This window comes from Pygocentrus nattereri, chromosome 27, assembly GCF_015220715.1.
Source record: "Pygocentrus nattereri isolate fPygNat1 chromosome 27, fPygNat1.pri, whole genome shotgun sequence".
NCBI classification, from domain to species: domain Eukaryota; kingdom Metazoa; phylum Chordata; class Actinopteri; order Characiformes; family Serrasalmidae; genus Pygocentrus; species Pygocentrus nattereri.
Genome location: NC_051237.1, coordinates 13,852,451 through 13,869,221, shown reverse-complemented (window position 1 = coordinate 13,869,221; position 16,771 = coordinate 13,852,451). Strand labels below are relative to the sequence as shown.

The 16,771-nt window shown below is 40.7% G+C and overlaps 1 protein-coding gene across 2 annotated transcripts in view; it reads left to right on the top strand.

Annotated features, from left to right (window-relative positions):
• Positions 1-16,471, top strand: part of smurf1 (SMAD specific E3 ubiquitin protein ligase 1) — a 30,636-nt gene extending 14,165 nt beyond the window's left edge. The window contains exons 2-18 of one of the 2 annotated variants that reach the window (XM_017703178.2): positions 6,465-6,503; positions 7,478-7,586; positions 7,968-8,101; positions 8,236-8,301; positions 8,417-8,492; positions 8,657-8,895; positions 9,326-9,410; positions 9,687-9,833; positions 10,149-10,350; positions 10,497-10,600; positions 11,260-11,374; positions 11,574-11,752; positions 12,036-12,173; positions 12,474-12,594; positions 12,761-12,962; positions 13,683-13,758; positions 13,868-16,471. In XM_017703178.2, coding sequence (XP_017558667.1) covers positions 6,465-6,503; positions 7,478-7,586; positions 7,968-8,101; positions 8,236-8,301; positions 8,417-8,492; positions 8,657-8,895; positions 9,326-9,410; positions 9,687-9,833; positions 10,149-10,350; positions 10,497-10,600; positions 11,260-11,374; positions 11,574-11,752; positions 12,036-12,173; positions 12,474-12,594; positions 12,761-12,962; positions 13,683-13,758; positions 13,868-13,967 — 2,132 coding nt within the window. In that variant the 3' untranslated portion in view covers positions 13,968-16,471. Of the gene's footprint in view, positions 1-6,464; positions 6,504-7,477; positions 7,587-7,967; positions 8,102-8,235; positions 8,302-8,416; positions 8,493-8,656; positions 8,896-9,325; positions 9,411-9,686; positions 9,834-10,148; positions 10,351-10,496; positions 10,601-11,259; positions 11,375-11,573; positions 11,753-12,035; positions 12,174-12,473; positions 12,595-12,760; positions 12,963-13,673; positions 13,759-13,867 lie in introns of both variants that reach the window. The other variant, XM_017703177.2, reaches the window with a different exon arrangement.
• Positions 16,472-16,771: the final 300 nt, after the last annotated feature.

Here is a 16,771-nt window from a genome sequence, read left to right as displayed (position 1 = left end):
CTTTCAATTAGCAGCTGCTGTTGTTGCATGATTAACATTCAGCAGTAGCTCGGCCTCCTAACACGGTCTATCTCCTCATTTGAATCACAGATGGCACTTTCTCTCTTCATGGTTCTGTACAGCCATAATGTCAAAAAGGCCAGTGGAAGAGATGAGCCCTTGCTTTCCCAGTGCATTTTGCTTCCCCAGCCATGTAAGCTTTAGCAAGGGGGACCTTGCCTGTCTTTGATGCACTGTATTTCCAAAAGTCTTCACTCACCCATCGAAATCATTTAATTCAGGTGTTCCAATCTCTTCCATGGTATGTATAAGAGGTGTATAAAATAAAATGTACACATAAGGTGTATAAAACCAAGCACCTAGACCTGCAGACTGCTTCTACAAAAATTTGTGAAAGAATGTGTCGCTCTCAGGAGTTCAGTGAATTCCAGCATGGTACCGTGTTGAACATGTGGCGTCCCAACAAGTCCTGTCATGAAATTTTCTTGCTACTAAATATTCCACAGTCAACTGTCAGTGGTATAACTAAGTGGAAGCTATTGGGAATGACAGCATCTCAACCATGAAGTGGTCGGCCACGTAAAATGACAGAGTGGGGTCAGGGGATGCTGAGGCATAGTGTGCAGAGGTCGCCAACTTTCTGCAGAGTCAATCACTACAGACCTCCAAACTTCATGTGGCCTTCAGATCAGCTCAAGAACAGTGTAAAGAGCTTCATGGAATGGGTTTCCAAGGCTGAGTGGCTGCATCCAAGCCTTACATCACTAAGCGCAATGCAAAGCATTGAATTTAGTGGTGTAACTCTTGCCATCACTAAACTCTAGACTGGACGAATCACACTTCTCCATCTGGCAAGTCCGATGGATGAGTCTGGGTTTGGCAGTTGCCAGGAGAACGCTCCTTGTCTGACTGCATTGTGCCAAGTGTAAAGTTTGGTGGAGGGGGGGATTATGGTGTGGGGTTGTTTTTCAGGAGTTGATCTCAGCCCCTTAGTTCCAGTGAAAGGAATTCTTAATGCTTCAGCACCAAGAGATTTGAACAATTTCATGCTCCCGACTTTGAGGGAACAGTTTGGGGACGGTCTCTTCCTGTTCCAACATGACTGCGCACCAGTGCACAAAGCAAGGTCCATAAAGACACAGATGAGCGAGTTTGGTGTGGAAGAACTTGACTGGCCTACAGAGTCCTGACCTCAACCTGATAGAACAACTTTGGTATGAATTAGAGCGGAGACGGCGAGCCTGGCCTTCTCGTCCAATGACCGTGTCTGACCTCATAAATGCGCTGATGGAAGAATGGTGAAAAATTCCCATAAATATACTCTTAACCCTTGTGGAAAGCCTTCCCAGAAGAGTTGAAGCTGTTATACCTGCAAGGGGTGGGCCAACATTTTATTAAACCCTATGGATTAAGAATGGGATCTCACTCGATTTCATATGTGGGTGAAGGCAGATGAGCGAATACTTTTGGCAGTATAGTGGATAGGCATGGGGCTCTGGCCTGAGGGAAGAGACTTCGGCTGTCATTATCCACCTTCTGTTCAAAAACGTTTTACCCCACTCATCAGATGGGATGTTCCTGCACTCTGCAAAGACCAATGAGCAATAATTGTGCTGTGTAGTATTTCTGCACCAGGGTATGTGAGTAGAGTGGAGTGGCAGACATTTCTGCTCCTCACTCAAAGCGTTCTGTAATCACTCTGCTCCAACTCCGTGCCAGGTTTTCCATTTCCTTCTTACTCATACTTCACAAGGAAACCCGCTCTGTGTCCACTCTGTATGATTCATTCTTATGATATTTATTTTATGTCTCGAATGTGTGGACAAGATGCTGCACACTCATTAATTATGTAGTTTATGGCTGTTACTAAATAAAAAAATGGTTTAGACATTCTGTGCTACACGTGGTTTTTTTTTTTTGGTTTTTTTTTTGGTTTTTCCCCCGTTTTTCAGAAGGTATAGGCTTGTAACGATGGTCCAATCCTAGACCAGAAATCTGCAGAGGATAAAAAATATGCACATGGTTTTAACATGATCTTTATTATTGCACAGCTAAATGGATGACCGGAGACTAGTTGTATGTAATATCTGTAGAACTTTGTTGGAATAGGTTAGAATTTCCAGTATAGCTCTGCTTAACAGCTCTTCAGCACCAGTGCTGTGTTTAAATGGCCATGGCTTGCAAGCTGTTCCAGTAATGCTGCTGCATCATTCACGGCACGCAGAGGTAGTATAAATATAAGTATGATTTATATCCAAAAATATAAACCCTGAACAAAGTAATGTTGTGAACATGTGTTACTACATTAGCTGCTATGCATCTTACTTAAGAATGAAGATCGATTATGGGGCTCCCTCAGCCTCATGAGGAACACCCACTCAGTGTTGGCCTAGCAGCCCTATGGAAAATGCTATTATGCCAAAGATCGATAAACTTGATAATGACCAAAAAAACCAAACATTTGCATATAAATATTGTTATAGTTTAGTTGGCTTGACGCTGCTTATGGTTCCCATCTGATGTCGCCTCATTTCGTTAAAAGAAAGTACAGACTGTTAAACTGATCTCGTGTAGCGCAGCAACGGTCAAACAGTAGCAGAAAACGCACCTTCTTTAGCAGAAGCTCAGCATGGTGAGTAACTACCAAACTGTAATCAGAAGCCAAAAATAGTGTGTCATTGTCTGTCTGATTTTCAGCCTGCTCTGTTTAAATTTAGTCAACAGAGAAGTACACCACATTGGTTGAAGGAATAAGTTGTGCTTTGAAATCATTTGTCCAAATAGCATGGTAAACAGATTTCATAGATTTATCATTTAAAGGAAAAATTATGTTCCTGAAATTGTTTTTAACATGGTACATGTTTATTAAAAATTGTTTTCATGAGCGTTGAAGATCTGTTGCTGATCCCTTGGATATAGTCGTTTTTTGTAAAGGAGTTAGAGGATAGGGATGATGTTTTATGTTTGAAAGAGCACTGTGCCAAAGGAGAAATAATGCTTGTATTGTTTTTGGTTTTTAGATGTTATTCACAAACCAATAAATGCACTTTCTATTCCAGACCCATAGCGGATCAATGAACTGATTATGGAAATTGTTTATTGCAGCCCTAGTATCTATACATCTGTACACTTTGCTACAGGACAAAATCCTTAAGTTGGGCAAGACTCTGAGTTTGGGTCTTGAGCGTGTGTGTGTGTGTGTGTGTGTGTGTGTGTGTGTGTGTGTGTGTGTGTGTGTGTGTGTGTGTATGAATGTAGGAGTCATTCAGTCAGGTATAATCCTTTTACCCATGATGCTGTTTAGTGACCCCCCCCCATCTTGATGTTGTGCCATGCAGCACTACTCCATTCAATTATTCAACTCTGATAATCTGTGATCTTTGACCACTCTATGATCATGGGCACACAGGGATTATGTTTTATGCATTTATATCATGAATATCTACTTATCCACTGCTAGCAGATGTCCTTACACAAACATACCAACATGGTGATCGAGTCCTTGCCATCATTTAACACAACAGTTTTGTGGATACTGGTCATAGTTAACTTGATGTCATCATTTCAACTTACTTAAGACACTCTTTTACAGTTCAGCATTGTCCATAGCATTGTGTAGAAGTTCTTTCATCTTGTTTAAACTCACATCTAGTTACTAACAGGTATTGTGCAAAAGGTAATCACTGTTGTAAATATGGGTTTGCCCTAAATGCCCCAGATGCCCTAAATTTAAGAATAATGAATAATCATGATGAAACTGAAACTACCGTATAGTGCAGAGGCGTCCAATCTTGTCTGCAAAGGGCCGGTGTGGCTGCAGGTTTTCATTCTTGTCAAGCAGCCCCATACCTGATTCCACTCATTTTAATCTGTTAGTCTTAGTCTTCACATGGCTGTTCAGGTGTGCTCCTGCTTTGTTGGAATGAAAACCTGCAACCACTCTGGACTGCACCCCCCAGAGTAGATCCAGAGACATTTGTCTGCTGCATGGACTGTTGGTTGTTAATCTAGCTGTTGATGTCACCAGGTGGGTGCATTATGTTCTTTCAGATGAAGACAGTGAATACAGGGGCTCAAAAATACCCCACCACAATACATAACTGTATCTTTTGCCAACTAATGAAGGCGGTGATATGTTGTTAAATTATTTGAGCCAAGAGTGAAGGGATAGCTAATTTGTGGGAAAGAGTAGCGTAATCAGGTGTGTCTTGTGTAAATGTTTTATTGGCTTGAAGTCTGCTGAGATATCGTGTGTGTGTGTGTGTGTGTGTGTGTGTGTGTGTGTGTGTGTGTGTGTGTGTGTGTGTGTGTGTGTGTGTGTGTGTGTGAGAGAGTGAACTGTCATATTGAGCAGTGCCCATTGTACAGCGCGTTTATATGACATTCATAAATTTGTAAAATGAGCTGGCGGTTCAAGAAGGTCCTTCACAGCGAGGACACTACCGATGTGTGTTTGTCCACCCACACAGAGCTGAGGCCTTCACTGTCCACTGGAGCATTTTCTCAGAGTCAGCATTGTCATGGTACAGCAGAAATACAGACGATTCTTCACTGTCCTGTGACACTCAGTCATGCACACGTGTTCTTCCTGATGTCTGCATTTTTTTATTACAGACTAGTAACAAGGCCTCAATTATTACATAATTGCCTGTTGCCGGTTTACATAAATTGACCAGTCGTTTTACTGTGTTAGCTTTCGTAATCGTCTAAATTCTATGCATTTTAATCTGTTAAATTAAGCCAAATAAATAAATGAAAGGTTGTTTGCCAAACAAGTCTGAAACAATGAAGACAAACTTTGTCAGTTTCAATGTAACCAATTGGGTAACTGATGCAATATGTTTCACGTTCTATGTACCAGAATCAAAGGTGTTGCTTTGCTGTGTTTTTTAAAAAATTTTTATAACTTGTCTGCAGTTGGTAGTAGTGCATGTTACATAGCATTATTAGCATCTAATAAAACTGGTAGATTATGTGGACAGAACAGCACTGATGTGCTGCTAGAAGAAACAGAAAAACATGCGCTGATGCAGATTCTTCTCATTCATTGAGGATAATCACAAGAATGAACTGAATCAGGGTTTCTTTGGAAGTGGACAGGTTCCAACTTTGGCTACTATAGGCTTATACTGTAATAGCTGAATACAATGGTGGTGGGGGATCTATAAGCAGTGTGGTTACCTCTGTGGTATTTGTGATCAGTAACCAATTAATTTTATAGTGTTAAAAATCTATACTTCATATGTGCACACTATGTGCCAAAAATACCTAATGTAATTATATTATAAATTGCAATATGTGTATTATAATTGCTTTTGAGTCATGTTGTTTTAATGATTAATATGTTTTGTATCTGACAAACAATAGAAATATCCTCATTGTTGTGGCCAACAGTGTCATGACTTGACCAAACAGATCTCTTATTTTCAGTCTATTGTTTGATTACGGTTAATCTGTGTTTTCTGTTACACTTGTGCTGGGACACAGTTAATAAGCAACTTTGCACAGTTGTTTCACAGTCGTTAACCCTTATGATTAATTGGTATCAGGAAACCTGGTCCTGATAATTTCTTTGTAACATGTTCTTTCATTTCTTAATGTACACCATTTATTTTTGACAAGTTTCACTGTACTGACCACACCTAAGCTCACACCTGCTTAACACAGGCTGGCACGAATCTTATTTGTGGTCTGCAGTGGCACTACTCAATACACTGAATTTAAATGATCTAAAAGCACTGTTTGACCAAATGTTCAATGACCTTTTGATATTTTCCCATTACGCGCTGCCAAGGGAAAACAGGAATAGCCTCTTAAGCCTGATGGCTTAAGTCTTAAGATATTCAGGGAGGGTTGTGATAAAGAAATACAGACTGAAACGGATGGTTCATTCTATTCATTTGGGGTGCTGGGGCAGTCCTGATGTCACTACTGTGGCTTTCTGGGTGAATATGCCGATCTCTCCCCTTGTCTGGACACGCTCCCTTAATGCCTGCACACATACATAGAAAAACATTTGTATGTCTAAACCAGGAATTTATCTTGTTTAGGCTAGGGCTATCTATTGTAACTTGACGATACATTGCGTATTATGATCCATTTATTTTAGCATAATTCTCATTGAAATGTAAAATGTTTTTCAGAGTAGTTCCACATAATGATTTATGAGCGTACACAAGTTTTATATGTAATGTTGATATTGATAAAATAAAATGCTGGATGCTTTAAAGATGTTGTACTCTGACATGAATAATTATCTGTTCATGAATATTGATGGTCAACACTGCATCAATACGAGAATCGCTGCAATCATATCCATGGTGTACTGCCACATCTATATTTTGAACACAGCCCTCGTTTTTGTTTTAATGTGTACATACACAATAGTGAAGTTTTCAGACATGTCGTGACTAGAAAGAAGTGTGTTTCATTTAATGATTCATGGCTTTCTGTTTTTCTTTCAGTATTATGTGCCAAGAACCTAGCAAAGAAAGACTTCTTCCGTAAGTACTTGTCATGCTTTTTCTTATTGTGTTGTGTCTGTTCCACAGTTTGCCACAGCTTTGTATATGTTTGATTTTCCTCTCAGATGCTCAGCAACAAAGTGTAGCTGAACGTTTGCATTTCAACCCAAAGAGCCTCTTGTGCACAGGCTTTTTTGACTATCACATTTATTATCCCAGAATCTCCAAATGATGGGGAACTTTCAGAACCGCCCACCATTGGCTTCTTTATTCCATCAGCTGGGGAATTCACCTCCTCTTTCACTAGCTCCAAATCACATTCCACCCACAGATAGTTGGACATGCAGCATTGGGCTTGAAAACTCGCTGTACTGAAGTCAGTCAGGGCTACACAGAGTAACAAGGCTGCTGTGAGTGACAGACATGACTGTCTGTCCCACTGCCCTGAACCATTCATGGCCCACATATTATGCTAATGGCTGAAGTGTGAGTGCGTCATATTCAGCCCACATCCATAGGGCTGGCTTTTCAAACCATTGCACTGAGCTCTGGTGTGCCAGCAGCTAATCATTGATGGACTATGTGTAAAAGAAAGAGACAAAGTGTGACTACATCAATGACAAATCTAAGAGTTCTATGCAGCGACTGTTTCTCAGCTCAGTGTTATTCCCTAAGAGGCAAGCTGGGTATTTTTTCAGCTCATAATTTATGCTTCTTTTGTATTTTTGCTGCACATCTGTATTAATTGGAGAGCTCTTGAGCACTTGACCTCTCTTGCTATGTCTTCAGGGCATGAGGATTGCCTTAAAGAATGACTGCAGTTCATGAATCAAGCTCTCTATCCAAGCCATAAAATGATGTGAAATGCCCCAGGTGAATTTTCACGCAGTGACTTTGGAAAAGGGTGTGAGGGCGTTCCCTGTTCTGCCTTGCTCCACTGTAGTAGATTGCAATAGATAGCGATTCTGTCGTCCTCAGATTTAATCCTTCTGCAACACTGGTTTCTCTTGCAGGGTTGCCTGACCCTTTTGCCAAAGTTGTTGTTGACGGCTCGGGTCAATGCCACTCCACAGACACAGTCAAGAGCACATTGGATCCCAAGTGGAACCAGCATTATGACTTGTAAGCATATTCCTGGCTTAAGTTTAAAATTTTGACTTGCAGTATAATTTTTTTTAAAATCATCTTTCATCTTGCTTGTTTTTGTGATATAACTACTATACATTACAGTTGCTCTCGAGATTGTCCACTGTACAAGAACGAGACAGATACAATCACCAAGAGTTGAAACTTTTGACCCTGTATTATATACAATGACTCTCATAGCTATAACAAAATGCTGTCCTTTTTGAAAAGGGGGGGGTTTCTTTGGGGTCAGATTTGAGCAAAGAAGCAAATGTGATTTAATTGTGATGGACTACACAAAGCAAAGTCATTACAATACGTTATTCAGAACAGCCTTAATTATTATATTAAGAATTTTCTTAATTTGTGTGATTTTAGATATATTGGGAAGACAGATTCCATCACTATTAGTGTGTGGAATCATAAGAAGATCCATAAGAAACAGGGGGCTGGCTTTCTGGGCTGTGTGAGGCTCCTGTCCAACGCCATCAGCAGACTCAAGGATACAGGCTGTGAGTGGTCTTCACACTACTCATACTTAGTAGTGCAGTAAAAGGGCTGTAATGAAGAAATATGAATCATTTGTCTTTCTAAGTAACTTGAACGTTTCGAGGACTGACCGTTTGGATGTCTGTCATCTCTACAGACCAGCGTTTGGACTTATGTAAGCTGAACGCCTCCGACAGCGATGCTGTGCGAGGGCAGATAGTTGGTACGTAGCAATGAAACATGGAACTGTCTTGAGGAATACCACCCTGCCTTCTGAAATGCCATGACATCATAAATTGTCTCTCGGCTAAATATCTTTTGCAATGTTCTGTTTTTAGTGAGCCTCCAGACCAGAGACAGGATTGGCAGTGGTGGGCCTGTGGTAGATTGTAGAGGACTTTTAGAAAATGAAGGGTGAGTGATAGCTTTGGTCTTTTTTTTTTTCTTCTGATGGATACACTTGATCAGCACTGCCCCCTGCTGGAAGGATTAGATTTATCTTCACTCACAAATCATATACTGATGGAGAGCCATGGTTTTTGGAGTATTTGCACTTCACTGCTGGTGTGCGTTTTCAGACCAGTCTTTGAGGACTCTGGACCTGGACGGCCTCTCAGCTGTTTCATGGAGGAGCCTCTGCCTTACACAGACCCCACGGGGGCTGCAGGTGGAGGCAGCTGCCGTGCACTGGAGTCGCCCAATCAGGAGCAGAGGCTCCAAGCACAACGAATCAGAAACCAGGAGTCTAGAAGTCATGCACACACCCCACAGAACCGGCCGCATGGGCACCAGTCACCTGACCTGCCTGAGGGCTATGGTAAGTGAGTCCTGAATTTGTGCTTCTTGCTTCTGAAAGGTTTTGTGTCCTTTCATCTTCCACCAGTGTAATTAAACTGGCCCCAGCTGCCTGTGCCACTGTGAGCTTGTTGAGGGGCGACTGAAGTGAGGTGAGGTGAGGTGAGTGAGGTGTGGATAGGCCAAACACGTTCCCCCTGCTGCCCTGCTTACATTGCGTTGACTGTACAGGAACTATTAAGATTCTCAGGAGAGTAGCTAACATCAGACCCCTCAGCTGTGGCAGCATGACCCTTGTGCTATGATCAGTGAACACAGCAGCTGTAATTAAGCCTCAGGCTGGGCACAAAGTATGACCTCTGTTAGCCTGGGCCTCAAGAGAACTGGCCCATCTATGATCTGCTGTCTTAACAGCCTGGGGATCATCTGCTCTCTTCTCTGTCCCTACACAGAGCAGAGGACCACTGTGCAGGGCCAGGTTTATTTTCTACATACACAGACTGGCGTAAGCACTTGGCATGATCCCAGAATACCACGGTAGGTTTAAACCCCTCATGACCTCTTTCACTAAAGTAATCAGCCCATTTCTTCTCATTCAAACTTACAAGTTTATTATTGACCAACTAACTTGATAATCAGTATTCTAACATGATGACCAGTTAATAAAACACTATAGAAATGTCTGAACACAAAAGATGCTAGGAAAAGACATGAAACATTCAGGTGAAAAAAAAATTGGAAAGTAAAGGGTCTAGTCCTATGCCTATCTGTTGGTGTACAATGGCGTTGTGATCAGTCCCCTTGCCCCTGCAGGGATCTGAACAGTGTGAGCTGTGAGGAGCTGGGCCCTCTGCCGCCTGGCTGGGAGATCAGGAGCACAGTATCAGGAAGGATTTATTTTGTCGACCACAATAACAGAACCACACAATTCACAGACCCCAGATTACACCACATCATGAGGTAAACATACCCCACAGGATTTACACTCGCATGTTTGTCGTTGTGCCTCTGCTCATAACATCTGATTACTGACACCTTTTAATGATCCCTCATTAAATTTAGTTTATAATTTATTACAATCAACACTCTCCCCTGAATAATTTGAGACTCAAATTAAGATAATGGCTTGGCTTGGCTTGTTTGGGTTTGTTCATTTTGATTTACATTCTAGCAGTTAATTTTTAGTGAGCTGTAGATGTGAAAGTTAAACCCAACATTCAAAATTTATGATTGATGTGCAGACTAACCAGTATTGTGTGTTTGTCTGTATAACAGCCAGCACTCTCAGGTGAAGGAGTCAAGCCAGGCTCTGCCGGTGCAGATGGAAGTTCCCGTGGAAGAAGGTGAGGGAGAGTTGCCTGTACGTTATGAGAGAGATCTGGTCCAAAAGCTCAAGGTGCTGCGCCATGAGCTCTCCCTGCAGCAGCCCCAGGCTGGGCATTGCCGCATAGAGGTATCACGAGAGGAGATCTTTGAGGTACATCGTTTTCTACATCATCACTAATTGAAGTCTACAAACGTTCACTTGGATTGCAACATATTGGAGCTGATGGGATTTGAATGTTTGTTTTGGTTGCCAGTTGATGTCACTTAAGTACATACAATGTCCTGTGTGTCTCACAGGAGTCATACAGGCAGATCATGAAGATGAGGCCCAAGGACCTGAAGAAGCGGCTGATGGTTAAATTCCGTGGAGAGGAGGGCTTGGATTATGGAGGAGTAGCAAGGTGAGACCCTGGATGGATCTCTTCTTTAATTGTGTCATAGTTTCCTTTTCTTGCATTGTTTCCTCATGTCTCAGCTTCTTAATCTGAGAACATAAGGAAGAGGTGTCAAATATGTTTGATAAATGAGATTGTAATTTCATCACGTTTTACAGGGCTTGAAGAATCTGCAGTTATTAAACTCCAAAATCCTATTATCAACTGCCATTTCACATCAGCATGCATTTATTTAAATTCAGATACATCAACAATTTAATTAATACCTGTTTCCTCGCTCTGAAAGCCTTCTCTTTCTTCGAGTCCTCCAAGCGCATTTAAAGAATTGGTATGTCCATAAAGATGCCAGTTTCATTCAGTTTCCAGGTCATGGGCTGAAGGACAGAGGAGAGAGGAATTTAGTTTTTAGAGCTAGCTATAGCTTCCTCTTCTTTTCCCCACTTAATAGTTTCCCTCAGGTTTCCTCCTTCAGACTCGTCAAACTAAATGAGTTAAACAGTTTGGTTGTGTCTTAGCCAAGCCCATCAAAGAAAAAGATTGCAGGTGCTCTGACATCTGTTCCCAGATGTGACAGGAGGGTTAGATTAATGAACTGTTGCATTAATCCACAAATGCTTTTGTCAGTGGTATAACTTCTGTGTTTTGAATTCCTGTTTTTTGTCCAGGGAGTGGCTGTACCTTCTTTGTCATGAGATGCTGAATCCATACTATGGCTTATTCCAGTACTCCACAGACAACATCTACACACTGCAGATCAACCCAGACTCATCAATCAACCCTGTGAGTTACGTAACCTCCTTTGGCAGAGTTGTTATCCTGAATGTCACTGCCTCTCTGCAAATCACTCTTGTTTAGAAAAGGTTAAACAAATAAAGGGTCAGCTATGGTATTTCCAGCATTTGGAAGTCATGTGCCTCAGGCGGGTGATTGCAAGTCTGGTAAGACTGGGCCCTGTGCTAAGCCTTGTGCTTTGTTTTAGGACCACTTGTCTTACTTCCACTTTGTGGGACGGATCATGGGCCTGGCGGTGTTCCATGGGCACTACATTAATGGAGGCTTCACACTGCCCTTCTACAAGCAGCTCTTGGGGAAGCCCATTCAACTGTCTGATCTGGAGACTGTGGATCCTGAGCTCCACAAAAGCCTCGTCTGGATCCTGTGAGTGACCTAGGACCATGTTGGTCTCTAACCGTTTATTCATTAATTTAAATGTATTTATTTAAAAATGCATTTATTATTCAGAGAAAACACTTTATACTATGTTATGTCATCATACTGTACGTTTGATGGCTCTGTTTTAAATAGAACATTTGTTAAATGCTTATTGGATGAGATCATAGATTAGTTTGCGGCTCTAGTTATTAATTATTACTCTGAATGACTTCTCATTTCTCAGGCTTTAAAGAAATTCTTCAGTGCCTATTTTTCTTTTATTCTACAGAGAGAATGACATCACGTCTGTTCTGGATCATACGTTCTGTGTAGAACACAATGCTTTTGGCAAATTCCTGCAGCATGAATTGAAGCCCAATGGCAGAAACATCCCTGTCACCGAGGAGAATAAGAAAGAATATGTGAGGTATGGCAGAGATGCAGCCATTGTGCTCTAAGCTGCAACTATAATTCTGCTTCTGTCTGTCTGTCAGAAGGATATCTACCAGCAGAGGGCAGCACTATGGGAGGGTTTGGCACAGTATTAATGCTTTTTCCACTGTCGGCATGATTGAGTAATCCTGGACTTATAAGCTCATGATAGGGTCTTTTATTTGTAGGTGAGCAAATGTTAGATGTGAGCAATCTGTATACTGTTCAGGGGCCTGGATTTACGGGTTGATGGTCTTTCTGCAGTGTTTTCATGTTTTTCCAATGTTTTGTTTAGACTCTATGTGAACTGGAGGTTCATGCGGGGTATTGAGGCACAATTCCTTGCTCTGCAGAAAGGGTTTAATGAGCTCATCCCACAACACCTGCTCAAGCCTTTTGACAACAAGGAACTTGAGGTGCGGAGTTACTTAAACGCTGAAATAACTATGTGAAACTTTGTCTCTAATGATATTGGAGTCTTTGACTTATTTTCAGTTTTTCTGGCTGTAATAATTTAGTATAGTGTAGAGTTGGTTAGTTTTCAGCATGTTTCAATTAATGCCTTGTGTGTGCCTTTTGCAGCTGATCATTGGAGGCCTAGGAAAGATCGATTTGAATGACTGGAAGGCAAACACGCGACTGAAGCACTGCGTGGCTGACAGTAACATAGTGAAGTGGTTCTGGCAGGCCGTGGAGTCGTTTGATGAGGAGAGAAGAGGAAGGTTGCTCCAGTTCGTCACTGGTTCAACACGCGTCCCCCTGCAAGGCTTCAAAGCACTGCAAGGTGGCTAAGAGATGAGCCATGCACACCCCTCACACACCTAGTGCCTTTATACCATTCCTTAACCCATTACATGACTCAGTTTTATTGCATACTTCTAAAACCTAAGGACAGCTCAGCCAGTTGTCATTGAAGTCCCTGTAGTTACTGAATAAAATAGTACTTCAGTTACTGACGTTATAGCAGTTACTGAATCTATGTATGTAATAAGCTTGGGATTTTAAGGGGTTCAGGCATGAAGGGACGTGTACATAATGCCAGTTTATTTTTATCCATAAAACACATCTACCAACTCCTGATACGAGCCTGTCTAAGATGCTCTTGTGTTTATCAGTCTCTTTCAATGTGGTGTCAAGTTGCTTTTTCAGAAGCCCAAATGAATCAATGCTAAATCTTAAGTGTGACCTTAAGGAACCCTTTACAACTTCCCTACACCACATTCTTTTATTAGATTTGTTAGTCTATTATAATATTTATTGATTATTGATTCTGTTGCCAAATTGCATTTAATTTTGTGCTTTCATTTTGCTTATTTTTAATAATAAAGTATTTTGCTTAGTTCATAGAACATGTTAGTGGTATTGAACATGTACACCATACTGAGGCTTACATGTCTTAAACAGTCAGGGTTCCCTTTAAAAAGAAAACATGATTAATGAGACTTTACCTGTAATGAGACTGGGAACAGTGATAACTAGAATGTATCTTTGTAAGGTTCTACAGGTTCTGCAGGACCAAGACTCTTCACTATCCATTTGATTGATGCCAACACGGATAATTTGCCCAAAGCCCATACATGGTGAGTCTGCCATATAATGGTGCTATTTATGCAGGTTCATGGTTATTAAGCTCAGCATTTGAAGAATGTGGTTGTTTTTGAAAATGTTCCAATTCTTCTTTCTCTCCAGCTTCAACCGCATCGACATCCCGCCTTACGAGTCTTACGAGAAGCTCTATGAGAAGCTCCTGACTGCCGTGGAGGAGACATGTGGTTTTGCTGTGGAGTGAAATGCCTCGTCCAGCTCGCCAGCCAGCCAGCATTGACTAACCCACCTAACAGCCCCTTCTAGACCTCTCTTTCTCTCCTACTCTCCCCCAGGGTTGACAGACTGGTGCCTCCCTGCAGGCTTGAGCGTCACCCGCCAGCCCCTCTCTCAGGAGCACAGAGAGGGAAGCCACTACCCAGGGGCAGGAACTTGCACACATGCACAGCCTGGGTTACTCCCACACAACCTTCAGGCTACTCTACGTCTATTTATTCTTGGTTCTTGTTGTGAAACGCAAGTTTTTATTTGCATTGTTATAATCACAGGTACCAGAAAAAAGAGAAATCAGATCAATGTCCTTTTTTGTCATCTCTCTTTAAAATCCAGCTTTTCTTGGTCACTGAAACTGTGGAACATTAGTCTTAAGTCTGATTATAATTCATTTGAATTTGTACCGCTTGGTTGCAATAATGTGATCCTCTCTGAGCCTGTGGTCTGAAGTAGAGGTCATATTTTAATTGTGGTGAAGATCTTAAACTTTACAAGAGACTCTAAAGGCAAAATCCAGTCTGCCTAATATGTTTGCTTTAGGAACACATGGATTGGATGTTTAATAAGTTGAAATGAATGATATCTACACAGCAACCCTCACCCTTTTCTGTCCAAGTCCTATTATAGGATGACATTGTACATTTCAGTGGTATCCATTTCTTATGCTTTGTCATTTGTATTAGACATTTTAACTTGGTTGCTTGTTGCGTTAAAGGTATTAATCAAAAGATTTTCCCCTCCATACGATCAAGGCCAAGAAAGCTTGGCAAGTCTTTGGGACCGTTTTGGGACCGTTTAATGAAAAGGCGACACAGCGTCAGTGTGCGTGTCTTTCTCTAACAGAAGCACATCTGTTAAGGCTCACAGACCACATACAGGCAAAAGAGGGACAGAAGGCCCTTGGAAATTCCGATGTCAGCATTATCCAGAATAAGCCAGTATTCTCAATGACGTTTTAATCTTTTTGACTTCTAATCTTTTTGCATGTTGCACAAAAGTTTTTTTTCTTTGTGTTTTTAATGTTTTTATTTTGCTGACCTTTTCATTTGAACAACAAATGACTCCCTTTAAGAGGTGGTATTGAGTGATGCCATGTGTCAAGTATTCCATCAGGTTCTAAAAACCTTTTTTTCTTCATTAGTTTCCTTTTACCAGATTTATCCCACAGATCTAAAGCAGACTACTAGCTGTAATACATATTCCATTGCATGGGAGATTTATGAAAAATGTGTTTTTTGGAATCATGAATGTTTCTGAGAAGCTCTTATTGTCCAAGTTTAGATGGACAATGCTGATTTGTTTTTGTTTGTTGACTTAGCATTAACTGTTTGTACCACGTGTACCGCCTGCATTTGAACATGAGTGCTTTCACTCACATTCACCACAAGACTGTTATTCATGTGTCTCTGTCACTGAAACCACTTTTTTAAAACATCTTTTCTATGGCACTTTCACTAGCACATACATTAACGTCATCCCTCATTTTCATTCCGAGGAGCGTGACTTGTTCTCCCCTGTAGGAATTATAAAGCTGAAGACTGGACAGCAGTGCTTTAAATCCCTGTTCAGCTGTAGTGATCCTCTCCGTTTTACGTCTCTTCTCTAGTGTTTGGCTTCAGGCATGTTACGTTTAGGTCTTGGCATACGGATTTAACAGAGCAGTGAGGGGTCTAGGATTTCATTATGTAGTGCTTGATGTGCATGGCACCAGATTATTAATTGCAAAATTGACAAAAAATGAGCCAATTTTTAGTTTTAAGTGTTCTGCAACCACTTGATCCTTTTTTTTTTTTTTTTTTTAAACTAATTATTTATTACTATGTAATGTCCTTTTAAGTATTGCTGCTATTATCATTATTCCCTGTTTTTCAGAAAAGGCCAATTTTCTTGTGAAAGCTGTACACTACTCTTATTATTATTTTATGTATGAATCAAAGTATTTAAACCTGCTGCTAATTCAAAGAAGCCTGTCCCTTGGCCTGGATTGAGTTAGCTTTGAAGTAGGCTGGACCCCGGTGGTCATGTTCATATTTGTGATATATGCAATAAAACCTGACACCTTTATACTCTTGGTTCTGTCTTAACATGTCTTTATTTCTCACATGTAACAGATTGGACAGAGCTTAATTCCGACAGCGTTTGTGTGAGCGGAGTCCTTTGTTTTTCCAGATGACTAGATTGGTGATTTGTTATGAAACTCTGATAAACACGAAAGAGATGGACATTTAATCTCATGTAATAGTGGGAATGACTAGTGAGTTTGAGGATGATTATGGACTTTGCCTGCAAGTTACAATTGTTTTTAAAAACAACTTTTCCAAATGATGTGACCAGTATCATTTACTATGTACAATTATAAGGTCCCGAGTGTCATTGTTTATTGGATGCAAGAATAATGTAACTTACAATGTACTAAACATTTCTGAAAAGATTCCATGTAAATAAGATTATATTAAAGAAACTAAATTGAAAATACTTCTACTCTCCTTCTCTCTTTCCCATCCTGTATCTTCATTGAGAGAATTGCATTTATCTATATATATATATATATATATATATATATATATATTTGTGTGTGTGTGTGTGTGTGTGTGTGTGTGTGTGTGTGTGTGTGTGTGTGTGATATATATATATATATATATATATATATATATCACACACACACATACAATAATACTTGTTACCATTATCAAAATCTGATATATTCAAAACTTATTTCATAGTCCGTTGAAGTCAGTGATCCAAATTCACAAAACCACGTAGATAAAACCTTTG